General features: G+C 47.8%; 9 protein-coding genes across 9 annotated transcripts; 3 read left to right on the plus strand and 6 right to left on the minus strand.

Annotated features, from left to right (window-relative positions):
* Positions 1–781: 781 nt before the first annotated feature.
* On the minus strand, positions 782–2,759 carry N7520_003108 (nucleobase cation symporter-1 family protein; the record flags this gene model as incomplete). Its single annotated transcript, XM_057137043.1, has 6 exons — positions 782–1,219; positions 1,273–1,997; positions 2,059–2,071; positions 2,129–2,365; positions 2,468–2,538; positions 2,660–2,759. The coding sequence occupies 6 exons, from the start codon at positions 2,757–2,759 to the stop codon at positions 782–784; spliced, it is 1,584 nt and encodes a 527-aa protein (XP_056999729.1).
* Positions 2,760–3,182: 423 nt separating this feature from the next.
* On the minus strand, positions 3,183–4,049 carry N7520_003109 (copper homeostasis protein CutC; the record flags this gene model as incomplete). Its single annotated transcript, XM_057137044.1, has 2 exons — positions 3,183–3,849; positions 3,949–4,049. 2 exons carry the CDS (start codon positions 4,047–4,049, stop codon positions 3,183–3,185), a joined length of 768 nt encoding a protein of 255 aa, XP_056999730.1.
* A 421-nt stretch (positions 4,050–4,470) lies between these two features.
* N7520_003110 (uncharacterized protein) lies at positions 4,471–6,328 on the minus strand (the record flags this gene model as incomplete). Its single annotated transcript, XM_057137045.1, has 7 exons — positions 4,471–4,659; positions 4,701–4,800; positions 4,852–5,183; positions 5,237–5,591; positions 5,623–5,751; positions 5,798–6,174; positions 6,224–6,328. The coding sequence occupies 7 exons, from the start codon at positions 6,326–6,328 to the stop codon at positions 4,471–4,473; spliced, it is 1,587 nt and encodes a 528-aa protein (XP_056999731.1).
* Positions 6,329–6,982: 654 nt separating this feature from the next.
* On the plus strand, positions 6,983–8,491 carry N7520_003111 (M81 family metallopeptidase; the record flags this gene model as incomplete). The annotated part of the gene is made up of 1 exon (XM_057137046.1): positions 6,983–8,491. The coding sequence occupies one exon, from the start codon at positions 6,983–6,985 to the stop codon at positions 8,489–8,491; it is 1,509 nt and encodes a 502-aa protein (XP_056999732.1).
* Positions 8,492–8,893: 402 nt separating this feature from the next.
* On the plus strand, positions 8,894–10,639 carry N7520_003112 (glycosyl hydrolase family 79 C-terminal domain-containing protein; the record flags this gene model as incomplete). Its single annotated transcript, XM_057137047.1, has 7 exons — positions 8,894–9,024; positions 9,076–9,195; positions 9,245–9,492; positions 9,546–9,908; positions 9,958–10,049; positions 10,108–10,141; positions 10,194–10,639. 7 exons carry the CDS (start codon positions 8,894–8,896, stop codon positions 10,637–10,639), a joined length of 1,434 nt encoding a protein of 477 aa, XP_056999733.1.
* A 727-nt stretch (positions 10,640–11,366) lies between these two features.
* On the minus strand, positions 11,367–13,945 carry N7520_003113 (putative rhamnosidase B; the record flags this gene model as incomplete). The annotated part of the gene is made up of 4 exons (XM_057137048.1): positions 11,367–12,540; positions 12,589–13,307; positions 13,360–13,836; positions 13,916–13,945. 4 exons carry the CDS (start codon positions 13,943–13,945, stop codon positions 11,367–11,369), a joined length of 2,400 nt encoding a protein of 799 aa, XP_056999734.1.
* A 238-nt stretch (positions 13,946–14,183) lies between these two features.
* Positions 14,184–14,975, minus strand: N7520_003114 (sulfotransferase family protein; the record flags this gene model as incomplete). Its single annotated transcript, XM_057137049.1, has 1 exon — positions 14,184–14,975. The coding sequence occupies one exon, from the start codon at positions 14,973–14,975 to the stop codon at positions 14,184–14,186; it is 792 nt and encodes a 263-aa protein (XP_056999735.1).
* Positions 14,976–15,168: 193 nt separating this feature from the next.
* On the minus strand, positions 15,169–15,831 carry N7520_003115 (YdeI/OmpD-associated family protein; the record flags this gene model as incomplete). The annotated part of the gene is made up of 1 exon (XM_057137050.1): positions 15,169–15,831. The coding sequence occupies one exon, from the start codon at positions 15,829–15,831 to the stop codon at positions 15,169–15,171; it is 663 nt and encodes a 220-aa protein (XP_056999736.1).
* A 311-nt stretch (positions 15,832–16,142) lies between these two features.
* Positions 16,143–18,258, plus strand: N7520_003116 (uncharacterized protein; the record flags this gene model as incomplete). Its single annotated transcript, XM_057137051.1, has 5 exons — positions 16,143–16,349; positions 16,397–16,606; positions 16,662–17,149; positions 17,198–17,425; positions 17,478–18,258. 5 exons carry the CDS (start codon positions 16,143–16,145, stop codon positions 18,256–18,258), a joined length of 1,914 nt encoding a protein of 637 aa, XP_056999737.1.
* Positions 18,259–18,836: the final 578 nt, after the last annotated feature.

An 18,836-nucleotide genomic window follows, 5' to 3' on the forward strand; every position in this document is an offset into this window, starting at 1 on the left:
AAACAGACAAATACAGCGAGGCATGTATACAATGAGATTAATTCTGCAGTGCCGTGGTCTGAGAGGGTTATTCTGCACTTTCAAGTTAATTTGAACCGGCTTGAAGACGCCGTAAGTGGAGCCATCGAAAAAAATGTTAATACTATCCAGGACGAAGCGCAAGTGATCAATAACATCATGATTGGGTGGCATGAACTCGACTGAGACAATGCGATAAGATGCCCGCTGGGATTACTCGATAGAAACCCAGAAATGCAACGACGACGGCAAATTAAGGCTGGATCTCTGTAAATTACTCGATGAAAATTAGTGAAAGGAAATGGTGATAAGAAAAATTGGGGTCAAGTCTGAATCGATTACTCGATCAAAATATAAGAACACGCTTGGGGTCGAAGCAAAGGTGTTTCCCGCGGAAAGCAAAATGACCGTTAAGCACCAGTCGACCTCCTAGAAAGCATCTTATGATGAAGGAGACTACAAAACTTGCCCCAAAGCCCCTAGGAAGGCTTATTCGGAACCCAATACGCGATGCTAGTCAGACTTAGGCAATTCAAGGATTCGGCCGACTCGAGAAATACAGAGAATTTCGTGGGAAGGAGCTGAAGACCATGTCATGCAGTTGGGAATTTTTGACACGGAAAGATCTTCTTGAACAAATACCAATTGAGATACGATATCTCTCTTGTTACTCGATTGCAATATGTATTTTCATCAATTGCCGATGTCGGCTCGAGGGACCGAGGTTGAACCTCTGATCCACAATGACCCACAATACCCCCACTCAGGCTTCCTCCACTTTCTTCTCTTCAGCATCCAGACGCATCTCGTATGGGACTTCGTTCCAGGTTTTGCTGATTTTAGGGAGAGGGACCAGCTTAGCAAGAAGCCAATAAACTAAACCGGATATAATGAATCCAGAAAAGTAGTTAATGTCGTAGATGTATATTGCGCCCTGCGGAACATTCACCCCCACGGCACCCGCAAATCCAACAATATTGATCAGAATGCCGCAGAAGTAGGCGGCATATCCATGCCATGAGACTCCATAGATCCCATAATAAGCACCGTCCTTGCGTGCACTGTAAAGATCCTCAATATCGAGATAGCCCTTGCGCACGAGGTAGTAATCGCTGGCCATCACGCCTGCGATTGCTGATAGAAAGACCGAATAGGCTGAGAGGTAGAGGGTGAACTTGCTGGATGAGGCAACAAGTGTCCACTGTAATTCATGTTAGCTCTGACAAAATACATTTAGCATAATAAGTCACCCACGGGACACATAGCAAGACCAATGGCAGCACATATGTACCCTCCTCGCCTGATAGTACAGAATCGTGGCAACAAAGCCGTCAAGTTTGTTCCGGCAGACACTGAGTTAGCAGCAATATTCGTACCAAGCTGCGCCAAAGCAAATCCACTGGCAATGATAAAGATCCCAAACCTCTCTGCCGAGCTGGCATCCTCCAAAAACATCCCTAATAGAGTCAGAGGATTCCAGACCGATTGATTGAAAATAACAGTTGCAGAAGAAGAAACAACAATTCCAATGAAAGAGGTGATTGCAAATCCAACCGGAATAGTAATCAACTGAGGCCACAGGGCATCCGTCGGCTTGCTTGCATATCGCGCAAAATCGGGGTTGTTGATCACTAATGCAGCAAAATTGGCAATACAGTTCATGATACTTTTCACAAATACCCATGCCAAGGCACTGCCATGAGCAGTATTTGACTGAGTCATGATAGGACCCAGTCCATGGGCGCGAGCGATTGCCCAGCCAAAGAAGGCGATGGCACATGCTGGAGAAAAGTATGCCTTGACGGTGAAAAGGTGTCGAATCTTATAAATTGGGAACCAAAGGGCAGGCAGGGATCCCAACCAGAATAGGAAGAAGCTGACGAATTGCTTTGTTGTCACTCCTGCACTAGCGGGCATAGTATTGGGGAGGTTTGCGTAGCTTGGCCAGATGGCTTGGATCATCAATGTCACACATTCGCCTAGAGGAATTTAGCGCAGCTCGTCGATTTGGACTTTTCATCTCTCTCTCAATGGGCTTACCTCCAAGATATGTCTATTCAGATTAGACTTATCGCATTATCAACGCCACATCAATCAATCGGAGACTTACCTGGACCCCGTACCATATAACAGCCATACCCGCACGATTCAGAATTGGCCAGAAAGAGCCCCATATTCCAAATGAGGCTCTGTTTGTCACTGCGAAGGGAATTCGATAAATAGTAGCGATTCGACCAAGTAGACAGACAAAGATTGCAGCAATGCTGTAGCCGATCCATACGCAAAGCCAGGACTGCCACCAAGACAGGCCATCGACAATCATGGAGGATGAGATCATCCAGGTGTTCTGCAGAAAGGGTGGCGATGCGTCAGTTCTCTGCACAGTGCTGAAATTTCAAAGACAATGAGGAGATTTATCAGCCGAAGGAAGTAACGAGGTGGTACCGACCACATTTAAAGAGTCCGCGATCCAAAAGGCAACGAAGTTGAGCCATCTCCATTGACGGCGCTCTGATTCAACTGTTCATGATATTGAATGCTAGTATTAGCGTTGTTGAAAGCAGGAGAATTGGGAAAAGACGGCTTGAATAGTGCTTGTAAATATGGAAGAGGAATGTTTGCTTCACTTAGTGGTTCTCACCTGGTCGAAGGTCATCGTTGGTCAACATGAGTTGGGCTGTTGTCAATCCTGGCTCCGTGTGAGCCCGCAACTTCCCTAACCAATATTTGAACTGGCCCATATTGGAAGCTTTATGCTTAATCGATGGAATTTCAAGTCCACAACTCAACGCCAAGTCTTGGGGCTGGTAGAAACGACCTTACGTTCACTTCTGTACTGCATAATTTATAGTCGACCTATTAAAGACCTTCGAGCGGAAAAGAGCCGAGTTCCACGCATATGTGGAGTTCTTCAATCAATAATATTGCTCTTTTCCGACAGTCATATTGGCGTGAACCTAAACCCCGCATTTATGAAGTTTTGGCCAAAAAAGGTCGACATTGACCTTCGCGGGTCTCCACATACCCCACAACATGAGTTGATGTTAGGTAAGTCAAAGCCAAGGGACGAGATCGGTTAGCCACTCGACACCTACTCTGATTGCTGGCAAGGAGAGACAATGCGCGTGGAAATTGCGACCCGTGGAAATTCAGATGTATGAAAACTAATCCTTCGCGATCGACACTGTAGAAAGCGAATTCACCAAGTCTTTTACCTCGCTGGGCTCTACACAATCGCCGGTAACCAATGCACTGGAATGAAAAGCTCGTGCATGTGTTCTCTCCCAAAGAAGTTGAATGTTAGACGATCTGACACCACCACCAACAATAATCTCCGGGACAAAGACGGCGGGTATTTGTGATTGGACTAGATCCACTTGTTGAAATAGTTCAGCTAGACGATCAACACACTCGATTGCTGTGTCCCCCGAAGGACCCCCACTTGTGAGAATTGAAGCAAAACCGCACTCCGCCAGGTCTTTAAGTGCCGTGCCCCAACATTCCTCGGGAATGCAATCAAAAGCGCGATGGAAAGTACAGGGCTTTTCGCCTGCCAGCTGGACAAGTTGTTTGTTTCGCTCGTCGATCCAGGAACATGTGGGGTTGTCTGACGGAACGTGGTTGAGAATGCCAAAAACAAAGCCATCCGCGCCTGCGTTTTTCAAAGTCATCATTGTGGATTTCATGACTTCAAATTCTTGGTTGCTGTAAAGGAAGTCGTTGGCACGTGGTCGAATCATCACATAGACCGGAATTGCAACTTGGGCTTTCAATCCACTCAGCACAGCGGGGTCAGGGGAAAGACCCCCGGACGTGTAATCGTGGCATAATCTGCAATTCAGTTAGCTCGAGATAGAAAATCAAATTCTAATTCCCAGGCCTTGATATCAAGGAGGTATCTACATACAAGCATGGGGAACGGTCTCTTACTCGATTCGATCAGCACCTCCTTGCTCTGCATGAACCCCTGACTGGCCGTTGAAGCAGGCAATCTCCAACAATGGTCTTCTAGATTCATAGGTAAGATTCATGATGAAAGTTTGTTCCAAATGTTTTCGATGCGGGATTCAGGCTATTGAATGAAGCAGGTTTTGGAGGGTAAACAGGTACAATGCATATGTCACTTGGCAACTAAGTTATCTTACCCAGGCCCATGCTTAATCATCCGGGTTAGCGACCGACAGCCACGGAAGGAATAAAAGTCCATATCCATCATACTAATAGCTTTCTGGAGTAGGATCTGAGTAAAGCTTTTAGAATTTGGGAATATTACAGGAAAACGCTAGCCCGGAGTCGATGCGCAACGAGTTAGAGAGTTTGCGTATCGAGCTTACGGAAGAATCTGGGCATGATGGATGATTCAGAATTCAGGGCGATGGCAATTAATTCATATTAAATTTTCGATCTTTCAATTTCTTATTTTCAGAATCACAAATTGATACAGATACCAACCTACTGCTTCAGAGATACAGGACCCAGCTCCGCAGCCAGCTGATCCTCTACCACATCGGTATCAAGCTCTTTCTGACCGCGTCGGACTTTCTCGACATCCGGGACCGAGGAGTGTTTCTCTCCTTCAAATAGCGCGTCAATCTCCTCCAAAGTCTTACCCTTGGTTTCGACCCAATAATACGCCTGCGACTGTTAGGACTTTGTAGATCTGAGTTGGGCGGGATACATACGATCAGGCCGAGAATTACAAGGTCCCACGATGCGTTGATCATGTACATCTTCCATCCAATGTTTCCTAGACCAATTGGCATGATAAATGTGAAGACGAGACTGAATAAATGTTAAAATTTGGATCACCAAGATAGGTTCGGGATAACTTACGCAAACGCGTTGAGAACAAAGGATGAAAACGCCATTCCATTGGCGCGAATAGAGTAATTCATTATCTCAGGTGGATAGAGATATAGAAGAGGCGTCCATGCAACAGAGTAGAATCCTTGGAAGAGAAACATCACTGCCACATTACCATAAACAAGGGAGTTTGATGCGCCGTGTGGGTCAGATGCATAAGTCTTCGACAGCCCGCCAATAATGAACAAACAAGCGCTGAGCAGAATCTGGGACAGCATTGCTGTAGGCTTCCGTCCCCATCTGGCGATCAGGTGAGTGCCTACAAGGCAACAGGCAAGGCACCAGACATTGAGAACCACGTTCTACTGAGTAAGCTGATGATCGGGAAGTTTTCACTGGAAATTCGAGAACTTACCGCCTTGAGCTGATCGTTCGTATTAGTGATACCAGCTGTGTCAAGCTCCGACCCAAAATAGTATGAAGCGATGATATTCCCTGCAATACAAGAGAATGGGCCCGGGGACATTCCAATAAGCAGTCGCCTTCGGGCGGAAGGGGACTTGAAGATCTCAACAGGGCTCATATCATGCCCGTTTTCCTTTTCCCACTTCAAAGTATCCACAATCTCTTTGAAAATTGCAATAACAATTGGATCGGCAAGGTTGCCATTTGCGTTTGTCTGTGCCACGGAAATACGGGCCTCTGTATAGTATCCTTGGTGAACAAGCCAGCGAGGGGACTCGGGGCTGTACTGGCTTTTAGTCCTCAAACTCGAGAAACGGGGATTCTGGTTCAACTCACATGAATGGTAGCGTGAGGATGCAAAGCAGTGAGAAAACCGCTTGGAGGAGCGAAGGGGCTCTCCAAGCCCACGTAGACTCCCACTGACCAGTGCCGAGGGTAACTCCGGCCGCGATCAAGGCTCCGACGCTGGATCTATGAGAAGGAGTTCATTGCAGGAACAGGGAAAACATACTAATAAAAATCGTTCAACAGACCGACTCCCCACGCACGCCACCGACTCGGAAACGATTCCGCAAGATACACTCCTCCAGCAATGCCTGTGATGGCAGACCCAAACCCAAGAATGATTCGGGCGACCACGAACATGGCAATGTTCTGGGCGGCAGTCTGCAGAATGATTCCGACAATGGTCAATATCGAACCCCAAAAAATGGCCGGGCGCCGACCCAATCTATCTGTCATGACACCCGAGATAAGTGGGCCGAGCAAACCACCGATAGACACGGACGCGGTATTCAATCCGGTAGTTGCATTATTCAGATTGAAATAATCGGTGTAGGATGGTAGGATATTGAGGCCGTTGAGCATTGATCCGTCATAGCCACCCGTCTTCCGATAATTAGTATGTCGGGTCTTTAAGGCTAGGGACGTGACTTACTGCAGATTGAACGATGGAGCAGATCAGCAACAGGATGGAGAGTGTTGCTGTAGACTCCGGAACCCATGCGGGCAGCCAAGTTCCAGTCGCGGTCTTTTTCAACATCTGATATATAGTTGTAACTGCGAAATGCTCGGACTTTAGTTATCATGTGAGCTATCAAGCAAGGATCGCGTCGGTGTGGGTACAACTGGGATAAATACTCGAAGAACATCGGATATTGTTACTCCGCATATTTCTTATCATTAAGTCAAACGACAAGGTTCCATCGGGTTTGCCGACCTGTGGGGGTTGATATTAAAGATACGGGGTCATAGAGCTGAAGGTTCTTGCTAATCTTCTATCAAGCATTCCCAAGCTTTTGGCGTCCTTGAACCCCTTGACGGTTCTTCTCCCAGATTCCACTCCAAATCACACATATTACAGATTGCAGAATGTTAGTACAATATCGCATTTCCAGGTCGTGGAAAGAAGCCAGTGATAAATGAAAGCTAACACCCTTTGGTCAGTAGAACTGCATATCAAAGCGGGGTCAATGCCCTCCGAGGGCGGCACGACGCGACGTTGCATAGACACTGGACACTGAACATTGCGACACAAAGGGAAACTTTTCGATCGGTGCAACCTTGAACAATTTCAACTTTAATGCTCACGTGGCAATTCTCAACATCTTCGCGGAGGTCATGATAAGGTGGTCTTCATGCAACCCCCAACCCCGCAATTCTGGTCGGAACAGAGATAGAAAAAGGGAGAAGCATCATGCTGGGTCGTCCTAACATCGTAATCGCAGGACTTGCCTGTGAAACCTCTACCTTCTCCCCTGCTCGCACACTGGCACCAGCCTTTCATGCCCGGCGTGGAAAGGAGGTGATCGACGAGTACGCCTTTCTCCATCCCGGGACCGCGCTTGGAAATTCGGCAGATTGGCACGGGGCGCTTATCGGGCATGCTCTACCCGGTGGAATTGTGACTCGAGAAGCATTCGAGGAACTTTCCAGCGAAATCCTCACTCGGTTGAAAAACATCAAAAAGACAACTAGCATCGATGGCCTTTGGTTTGATATCCATGGGGCGATGTGCGTCGAGGGAATGGATGATTCCGAAGCAGAGCTTCTTCATCGAGTTCGAGAAGTGATTGGCCCCGATGTGATCGTTTCGGCGTCGATGGATCTTCATGGAAATGTTTCCCGGCGGTTGGCTCACCAGACTGATCTCATTACTTGCTACCGAATGGCACCGCATGAAGACGAGCTGGAGACCAAAGAGCGAGCTTGCAGGAATCTTGTTGATATGTTGAAGTCTCCCGTTGGACGGCCGGGTAGGCCTTTGAAGGCGTGGGTCCCAATCCCGGTTCTTCTTCCTGGGGAACAAACATCTACTCGGATAGAGCCTGCTAAGGGGCTCTACGCACTTGTTCCTGATGTTGAATCTACAGAAGGGGTCCTCGATGCAGCTATTTGGGTGGGCTATGCCTGGGCGGACGAGCCTCGGAACCACGCAGTTGTCGTTGTTACAGGCTGGAATGCGGAACGAGTTAACGCCGGGGCAAAGAAACTTGCAAATCACTTTTGGGACGTACGCAAGGAATTCAAATTTGTTGCACCTACAGGCTCACTTATGGAGTGCATCGATGCCGCCCTGAAATCTACCAGTCGACCCTTTTTCATCTCAGATTCCGGTGACAACCCTACAGCTGGAGGTGCAGGGGACGTCACCTGGAGTCTGAACCGAATTCTCGGTCGCCCTGAATTCAAAAGCTCCGGACCGACGGTGATCTACGCCAGCATCCCGGGGCCGCAGGCAATCGAGACAATTTTGAAGGCAGGGATAGGTGCTGAGGTTACCGTTACTGCCGGTGCAGAAGTCGACAACCTCCACGACGGCCCGATCACTATGACTGGACATGTTCACTCCATCAGGCATGGAGATAGAGATGCTGTCGTGGAGGCTGTGCTTCAGGTCGGAAGCGTTTTCGTCATTATTACCAAATTGCGCAAGCCCTATCATCATGAGAAGGATTTCACTGGTTTGAATCTTGCACCCCGAAATACCGATATTGTTTTTGTGAAAATCGGATACTTGGAGCCCGAGCTGTTCGATATGGCTGCTGATTGGCTGCTCGCCTTGACTCCAGGTGGTGTTGATCAAGATCTGCCTCGACTTGGTCATCGTCGCATTTGCCGTCCAATGTGGCCATATGATCGAGAATTCCCTCAGCAACCGGACTTGACTCCACGTTTCATTCCGTTTTCAAATGAGGCACTCTGAGTTTTGATCTCTCCAGAGGCCCTTCGGGGGCCGAATCAGCGAGAGTGGGCAAGAGAATGAGAATAGACCTTCCGAATGCCCGCAGAGTGGGGAAGACAGACTTCAACCAAAGAATATAATTCAATAGCCATAAGACAACCCCGCAACCCGCTGAATTACTAGTGGAGGGCTTTATTCAATGATCTGCAAGGTGACCGGAAGAATTAATCATTGTTTACCCAGGCTATACCCCACAGTACGTCAGAGTTTAATGTTAGGATTGTCGGCAATCACTAGAATGTGACCCGACATTACAAGCCGGAAAGTATTACACAATATGTTATTTAGTGAACAATGCGCTCAAAAGTGCATAAATCCTCCACAAAATTTTTTTTCTCATTCTTCAGATCAAAAATCGACAAGATGTTCATTTGTTTGTTTTGGTTGTTTTGCCATCTACCTGTGTCTTTCGCAGCAAGTCTTTCATTCAACATTCCTTCCACTCCACCATCAAATGCAAGTGCCACTCTTACAGACGCTCCTGTGGGTGTATCGTAAGTACCAAACCTCATTTATACCATCGAACGAATGTCTCATCTCAACAGATTCGAATTCTTTGCATACCCCGCGTACGTAACGGATGTTGCCTCAACCCAGCGGTGCCTGGAGAATTTCAAAGACTTGACTGGAGTGTGGCCACCCATTCGTATAGGCGGAACCACACAGTGAGAGTTGCAATTATCTTGCATCATAGTCCACGACCAACATCGATAGGGACCGAGCCACATACGATGCATCCTCAAGTGATGCTGTCACCTACACTGTGGCAGCTTCCACCGATGCTCCTGATTCTCTCACCTTTGGTCCATCTTTCATGACACTAGCTGCCGAGTACGGAGGAGATGTGACACTGGGACTCAACCGTCGCCTGGACAACATTTCAAATACAATTGCAGCTGCGAGCGTCGCAGTAGATCGGATGGCTAACCTATACGCCATTGAGTTGGGAAATGAACCTGATTGTCTGTACGAATACTCTAGGCCCGGACCAGGATAAACTGACTCTATTACTTAGTCTACTCCGATACTGACCCAATAGCCGACGGTGCCTCCTGGACTGCCGCCGCTGACTATGCATCTCAAGTCAAATGGCAAGATGAAGTATTTGGAAATTTATCTATTGGCAACCTTGCCTCGGCGGGCGTCTACTTCGGAACATCTCCAGAAAGCATAGTCGGTCTTACCGCGGTTGAAGGCGATGCTAATGATTATGTGAAAGATTACTGCTCTCACAATTACCCCCAGTCCGCAAGTACAGCTGACCTTGAGACGCTCATGGGCCACAGCGATATTGCATCGGAGATTGAGCCTTTCGCTGCGGAGGTCGCTGCGGCCACAAAAAAGGGAAAGGAGCATGTTTTTGGCGAAACCAACTCTGGTATGTCTCGCAATGCATATTCAAGTGGCCGCCAGCTTATATTGACTAGCGACGGGCGGCGGTGGTGGCATAAGTCCGACATTTGGCGCTGGTCTCTGGATCTTGGACTATGTCATGCAATCCCTGATCATGGGGACTAAGGTAAGAAATCCAGGATCAATGGTTTGTTTGAACAAATAACTGATCATGTGGATGCTAGTCATTGTACTTCCACCAAGGCACAATCGGAAACTGTGAGTCCCCACCCTCGCCCCCTCTATATTATTATTTCCTAAGATCTACAAGGCCAATATTGCTGGTGGGGTCGCTACGATATGGGCTCACCCTACTTTGGAGCCTATTTCGCTACAATGGCACTAGCAAACGCGGACCAAGTAGCTCCGCTCGACAGCGGGGATACGGCATTTGCAGCATACGCCATTTACAAGTCAGATTCTCCTATTCGAGTTCTTCTATATAACTCAGAGTACTACACTAGTGGAACCAGATCAACTCAGGAGTTTGTGTTGAGCGGACTATCCTCATCGACCCTAACAGCTAAACGACTCACTGCCTCGTACGCGACATCTCGGGTTGATGAAGGGGACAGTCCTACAGTTGCGGGACAATACTTTGGAAATGGTAATTGCACTCTCATGGGTACTCAGGTTACTGAGACCACTACGGCTTCTTCTGGTAAAGCTACTTTCACTGTGGGGGCGTCGGAGGCCCTCCTGATCGAGCTTGCTTGATTCGCCACGCTCCCTGTAAGACAGGTTTCCTGTAAATACGCTGAAATTTTCATTTTCATTCCCCAAATTGCGGAACCTCCGTGCCAAGATTGGATCTGCGGACACATGACTCTATAGCCGCCGGGAATTGTCCGGGTAGAGTAAAGCACTAAAGATGTCCGGGGACCCCACACATTTTGGCACCAGGAGGTTTCTTTGGTGAGTCCCAAGGATGTCTGTCCTGCTTAACATTATGAAAAGCTGCATTCAAACGTTGTGCAGTACTTAGTTTACAACGGTTACCCTGAACTGCAGGTCATATTGATGCCTTTATTTACCCCTGGTAGTGATCAGTTCGAGCCATTTATTCAAATTCCAACAGATGGACTTTTTAATATCTGATTGGGTCTATAGTGCTAAAACATTATGAAGCGACCTCGATAACATGCCTTGCCCCCTCTTAATATCGGCTTACTCATTCATATAGCACTGAGACAAACAAGCTTTCGCTTTCGGAACAAATAGATCCGAGGCATACATAGACCCCCGGGAGGGTCTCGAAATCATCCGTTTTACTGTAGTTGACACGGAAAATTCAGATGCAAATTGCGGTTTTGGCGAATGAATATTGATTTTACTATCTAACTAGTACCTCTGGTAGCTAGATATGTCAAATTACCAACCCTGGAAGGTTGGCATCAGAGGTAAGATAGTGTCTCATAGTGGACATAAGTATAGAACAATAACATTAAACAAGCTGGTAAGTCAGTTCTAGATGGTCAAGAACACCATGTTCCTCCAAAGTCCCACCTGGCAACTGACTCACAACAGAAACAGCTTTTTGTAGATCAAGTCGTATTTTCATTTTGCCGGTCGAATCGGTAGCCCAAGCGACGGTAGCCAAATTGTCATAACCCAATGCAACCCTCGCCTCTAGAGCCTTAGTTATCTGCAACCGCGGCTTGAAAAGTACCTTCGAGCACCCAGCCGCGATCGGAGTAATACCTGCTACCTCTGTGCAGTACTCATATATCGGAACACTTCCCCACGCATGACAGTCAGATCGTTGTCGGACATCATCTTCCTCCCAAGTAGACATATTATTCGCTAGCATGCCTCGCCACGGCTCCCACATCTCATGCCAGAGATTATTATAAGCATCATCTCCAGCAATTGCCAAAGCGCGAAGGAGATAAAAGCGCATGACATAAGAGCACTTTGAGAATCTTGGATTCTTAAATGACCCCATGAGAATACGCTTACGATCCAGCGGTAAAGCAGCACCTGAAAGCACGGCGAACACCTGGCTATGCTGCGAATATGCGCCATTGTCTGCTATATCGGCCGTTGAATCCGTGAAGAACTCGCCATCGTAGCAGTGTTTTCGAATAGCCGATACTAGTGCTTCGGCGCGGGAATCGTATTCATCTGCATTTCCGGGGCGTCCAACATGGCGGACTAGTCGAGCAGCTTGTCGCAGGACGTACGCATAGAGCATGCTGAAATACGTGTGTCTATTTGACTTTCGGCCGGAGGTTGGGACCCCTTTGTCGGGGTGCTCGTCTGTCGCGGCCCAGGTCGTCACCCAGTCAACGTATTGCCATACGTCGGCGGGTATTCCGCTTACTAGACCTAGTTCGTCGATACGGGAGTCGAAGAAATCGAGGACGCCGTCTATGCGGGGCACGAACGCACGGGAATAAGTGGTGTCGCCGAAGAAGAGGTTATGGTCACACACTTGCAGGATCCAGTAGAGTGGGAAGCCCGCCACGATCTGGGGCACGTGTGAGGGGAATCGGGATTGCGTTAGTCCTTCGGGTGTGATGGAGGATGCGAAGTTTGTGATTGCTTGCCGCATCAATCTATCGTCCCCTGAGAGGAGGTAGTGAAATAGGCCAACTGACCTGCTGTCTCCAGAGTATCTGGATAACTTAGTTGATTGTTGAGATTGTCACAGGGCTGAAGCTTACTGAAGCTGCTCATAAAAGGGGCAGTCGGAATAACAATCAAACATGCAGTTTCTCAAGGTTCGAATGGACACATCCCAGATGTCCTTGCTCATGGGATCTTCGGGATTGTCCCAGGCACCTTTCACAGCGAGAGGATAATTCACTTGGGTTCCGTTGAAGGATACCAAGATCACTGGCTCTGATCCGATCGTGATTTCAATTCGCAAGACTCGGAAGGTTCGAAACCAGAAGGGTTCATATATCAGATCTTCAGAATCAGGAACGGCGAGGACTGCTTCATCGCGTGGACCAATAATAGATCCCTTGGATGCATCTAGTCGATCGCCTTTTGATCGGAAGTAGGGGTAGGAAGGAGGTTCGAATTCATATCCCTCCGAGTATGTGACGTTCAGTCTAACCTGAGATGGCCGCTCGACAGCTTTGAATACCCATCGCAGGAATGCAGTAGAGTGTTCATCAGCCTGTAGCTCTAGTGCATGACTAGACCTGGGTTGGAGTGTGATAGCGCGATTCTGGGAGAAAAACTCAGACCAGTCCTCGCTTGCGATAGCACTTTCACAGAACTTGAGCGTCCTGATGCTGATATCCTGAGTTTCGGGCATTGGGATAGCACGCGGGCGTAGGCGCCAAGGTGAAAGCTCTCCATTACGACATATTATGTTATATGGAACTGGTGTAGAGACTGGTCTGGATTCTTTGAGCTCAACACGCTCGTTGATCTTCACAGGTTAGAAGAGAGCTTGAGACAAAGACCGGGAGGATAAAACTCACATGGAGGAATACGTCATCTATAAGGCCCGTTGGGTAGTTCACACTGTCGTCCACTCGTGCTTCCCAAAGCTGCTGGGATTCAAGATTCACAGTCTCAGTTGCTGTTTCAACACTGCCTATTACCGTCAATCCAGGCAAGGCCGTTCTCTCGAATGGCATGCCCCCACGAGACGAGGCGAAATACCGCAGCACCACAAATTCCACTTCATTTTCTCCGATGTCTAATTGGGCTCCGATATCCTGGGTATCATAGTACCAGATCAATGGGCTTCCTCTCGCGGGCCCAGTGGCGATGTGAGTGCCATTGACAAATAACTTGTATCTTGTGTCAGCAGAGAAATGCAAGAGGGCTTGTGTTGGCCTTGATATCAAGTTGAACTTTCTCGTGAATTTAACCAATCGCCCGGCGGTATTAAAAGTGGAAGAGTCGATCCAGTTCGGAACCCAGACCCAATTAGCTTGGAGACTGTTGATGGTCTACATAAACAGTCAATAACCAAACGATGACCAAACGATGAAAACCACTAGGAGAAGATTTAGCCCTAATTATACAGACCTCTTGCTCTTCTGTTGTTCGTTTCTCCATTATTTTCATGAATTTCCAACTCGCGATCTTCCACCAGGGTGAACATCTTTTGTATTCCCCGCAATCCGGCGGGGAAATACTCGGGACTGATTCGCCCGAGAATTTCCCCGGAAATTTACTGTGAATAAGCTACGGGACAAATTCTCCGATACATCCAGTTGTCATGTCTCTCTCTCTCTTCTGCCATTTGCATAGATCTACTTGGAGGTGAAACCCCGTCAGTAATACTGTTCAGTCCCTAGACAAGCCCAATCCATTTCGCCGTTCCAAACGTGACCCCGATCAATGCTATCCAAGAGAGAATGCCTCGGCCGTACAAAATCCGTGTGATCTTACGTATTTCAGCGGCGTCATTGAGATGTGGATAAGGCTCATTCTCCGGCACCTCCTTTCCAAGAAACTTGCAAAGGGGTTCCCATCCATCTTGCGGTTCGTGTTCCAAGACTTCGCGCCCACGCTTAGCCGCTTCCGCCAGCACCCACGCGTTGTGGGCATCATAGTGCTTCGCTGTGAACAGCTCGTGCTTCTCGAGTCCATATTTCTTCATACACAGATCCATATACAAATGCCAGAAGGCGTGCAGGTTGCGATCGGTCTTCCAGAGAAAGGTGATTGCGTAAAAAGGCCAATCTTTCATGTAGGTCATCGCCGCGATCGATTTCGCCCAGCTATTGCCCCCACCCGGGCGCTTATTGAGGACAATCTTGGCATCGGGGTACATGTCCATGAGGTCTTCAATGACAGCGCAGCCCGGGAAGTCACTGGTGGCATGGAAGCCATCGAAGATCTGGTGGAGGAGTTTGTGGCGTCGTTCGGTGTTAGGCTCCCGCAATGCCTCCAGAAGAATGTCACCACGACCGGCATGAGGTGCAATATATGCCATATGCATACATGGATGATAGTTGATATATTTAGATTCCATGGCAGCCTGCATGGAGCTAGTCGCACATCGTGGCAGACCTACACCAAGGACCTGCAGTGGAGCTTTGTCATCTCGATTGATGACGAGTTCATCAGAAATGAAACGCATTGTCAAGAGAAATAGGAGAAGTAGGCTTTATTTTCAAATTGGATCAAGGAAAGTTGGGCAAATATACGAGAGCCTGGCGTTGGCCCCCAAATTCAAAGTTCATAAGCAGCAGCGCGGCTGATACTTTCGTTAGACTGATAGGGACAAATGTCTCTGATTTGCTGAAATATAGCCAATTTGATTAGTCCGCAGATTAAGTTCGTGTTTTGAAGTTCTTTTTGGCTTTTTGTCGTATGTCGCTGTCATCGGCTTCCTTTTTTCGTTTCCCGTTCAAAGAAGTCGGTAGTTTTTTGTCTGTCAGCATCTGGACCAAAGCCTCAATTCGCTTTTCCCTTGCTGCAGGTGACGTGGTTTGGATGCGCCATAATACAGAATAGCGGTTCGTTTTATTCAAAGTTTCAAAGAAGGACCCAGCGGCAGGTGCGGTGTCCAGTGCGGCCTGGAAAACGGTGGGGATAATCATGGTGGCCGGACCAGCATAAGCACGTTCCCATCGGCCATCAGCCTTCGCTGCGTCCACTGCAGCCAAGCCAGCCGGGCGTATTCCACCAGTTTCCTGTAATTGACTGGTTGTATTGGCATTCTTTTGTGACCAAACACTCTTCGCTCGGCGAGGCGTGAATCGTACCAGCCACCAGTCATTATCAATTGCGTTGGCACGACCGTCTATCCAACCAAAACATAACGCACTTTCAACAGCCTGTGAAGCCGACACCGACGGGATTCCGGACGCCTTCTTAGCAAGTTTCAGGTAAAATCCAGGCGCGGTTGTATGTTCGCGTTCAAGAAATGCTTCCAGCTCTTGGGCGGTCGAAAATGAATGTATGGGTAAGTCTGAAGGAATTTTGCCTGGCATGATAAGTGACAAAATTTAGCTTGAATACGTCTCATTGGCTGTCTGTTCCTTCTCTAGAAAATGTGAAGGCGAAGGCCGAGACGCGACAAGTCACGAGATTGAAATCCCTCGTGTGGGGTAAAGATAATCGATAGGAGATACGGGAGTACGATAACGATTCCGCGTTTAATAATAAACCGGGGAATGACATCAGCCACAATCTGTCAACATCACATTCTTATTCAACAGTTTCCGAGTGGCAGAGTTATCCAGGGATACCGAGCACCCAATTACACCCCAAAGAAACAGTCAAAGAAGTTATCCTAGTGATAATGAATGATGAACACAACATCCCAGGAGAGTTGAGCAACGAGAACGACAGCCTGGTTCAGGCCCCTGAGAGCGGACCAATCCAGACAATCAATCCGAGACCATTGCCCAAAACCCAGTGGAAAGCTTCATCGCGGATAGTGGAGGAGAATCTCGCCCAGGGCCTTTCGAATGAGGATCTCTGGATGCTGATTCGGCGATTCGACAAGGTTTGTGGCCCCCACGGGAATTGGACTCCATGCTGACATGTGAACAGCAAATCTACCATGTACGAGCTGTCCAAGATGCCAAAGCCCAGAACCTCGATTTGAATCGCGTGGACACTGAACGATTCCCACCCGAAAAACTGCGTATTACCCTCGAGCGGTTTTACACCTCGGTTGTTGTCGGCGTCATCGAGTTTTTCCGGCATATAACTCGATTACGATCTTGGAAGGAGTCCGGGCGGACAACAGTTTTTTGTATAGTGTGTCGAGCTCTGATTCTCGGGATCTCATACATCAGAAACTGACATTGTACAGGTGTATTTCGTGTCATGGGCTCTAGATTTCCTTGTTCCGACCATCTGCGTTTTCTTCATTTCCCTCATCATGGTGCCATCCGCCCGCGCATGGATGTTTCCTCCGACTCCAGAAACACTGGATTCGGAGGTTCCCAGTGCAAAAACTCCTGGAATGGAGCAACCTGAATCCCTAGACAGTCTGACGGGTGCGCCAGAAACTCACAAGGGTGAGGCTGCGGAGCAAGAAGCAAGGAATTTGATCGACAGTCTAGCCACAGTTGCAATGGAAAGTGCCGCCGCCAAGTACGGCCAGGCTGTTGTTGAAGATGACCCTGAGCAACCCCTTCTTGGTGACGGGTCAGAAGTCATTGACAATCCCGAAACACCAAATACCGATGCAATTGAAGACAATACTAAAATACCCATGAAGAAAAAGGTATCTCATGCTACCAACCAGCTGATGCGTGGATTGAGTGATGTCACCGATATATATGAGAAATTTGCCAAGTAAGACTTTGTATCAGTCAGGACATACCTGTTTGCTGACAAAATTAGTCTTCTCTCACCAACGCCGCCATTTTTACTACTTACATCTAGATTACAGCTAGCTGGTATCTTCACCTTGATATCTGTGCTAGTACCTGTAGTGTCTAGCTATTGGATTGTGAAGATCATTGGATTCGCCATTGGCTTTGGCTTCTTCGGGGACCCGGTCATAAATTACACTCTCGACACCCTGAACCAAAAGATTCCGAACTGGAAAGATCACATGGATTTGGAAAAGTATGTCGACTTCCATATTATTGCCCGGATCTTAATCGCTGACCAAATACAGGACGCTATTGAAAGGCGTTCCTACCAACGCCCAGCTAACATTGACTCTTCTGCGGATTGGAGAAATTAACTCCGAGCCTCTACCACCCCCTCCAGCTATAGGTAACAAAGATCGAGCATGGCCTATCTCACGCAAAAAGTCGCAGGCAGGATCATCTTCGGATCTTACAAAACAGAACTCCTCGTCCGAACTGCAAAAATCAAATTCGAATATGTCCCTTCCTGAAACAAAGCCGAAACGCAGAACTATGTTCAAGTTCTTCAAATTCCTGCGCCGAACAATTGCAACCGCAATCCAGGGTCACATTGCATTTGACCGAGCAATGGCCATCGCTGGATCCGCCCACACGAAGAACTTGCTTGGCATGCTGCAAAACATACACTTTTCCGCAACCCCATTTGGACCCCTAAAATTCGACGCAAAGTACGAGCGCAAGAGAGGTGCAGCTGTGATCGACAACTCTAAAGAACCCCCTATCCTGTATTTCACGACATACCAGTCTGCCGGTCTGGATGATCTGCGAATTGAGAGTCGGAAGAAGGGATCTGTTCTGTTCCAGATTCCTGTCACTGAGATCAAGGAGTTGAAGAAGACTGAAGGTCTTGGGTGGAAGCGGAAGTTGATTGTTGAATTGACCGCTGGTAGTAAGGAGGCTGCGGATGGTCTGGTGGTTAGCGGCGATGATCTAGAGCAGTCCTACCATCTCACAGGTATGAGATCTCGGAACCAGCTGTTCAATCGACTGGTTGCAATGGATGCGCAGTTCTGGGAGAGTCGTTGATTACCAAGCCTGCAGCCTGTATTGAAGCGCTGCTAGAACTTTCCGGCGGAAGCCTGACATTTCGTATTTCCTGTGTCGAATCACCATATACGCGTGTTATTTCAACCTACTCTACCTGCTTCCTGATGCTATTTCTACCTTTTTTATCTCATAGCATTTACATAGCGTTTGAATACCCAGAATCTATGAGTCGACAATGCTCAAAGAGGGGGGAAGGGATAAAATGGAAAGGAACTACCTCCAATCAATGATTTACTGATCAGGATAGCCTTCCACCACACATGATACGCTTTATGAACTGTCGTATCATAATGATAAAACTTCGGTTACCACAAAGCCATGATAATGAACATGTATAGCTACACTTCGAGCCGCTCCCCATCTTCTGATGTCTACTACATAATCCCTTTGTTTGAACGACAAAGAGGTCAGAGTAGTGGGGGTAAGGCTGGTATGAAATGCAGACTAAGTGCAGTGTTTACTTTCTTTGTTTCATTCGAGTGTTCTTTCTTTCAAATGTTTTGCGTTTCCTAACTCTCTGTCAGAAGAGGTTTTACACTTCCCCCTTTGTCAGTCAT

This window comes from Penicillium odoratum (assembly GCF_028828045.1).
Source record: "Penicillium odoratum strain IBT 22623 chromosome Unknown utg000002l_segment0_segment0, whole genome shotgun sequence".
NCBI classification, from domain to species: domain Eukaryota; kingdom Fungi; phylum Ascomycota; class Eurotiomycetes; order Eurotiales; family Aspergillaceae; genus Penicillium; species Penicillium odoratum.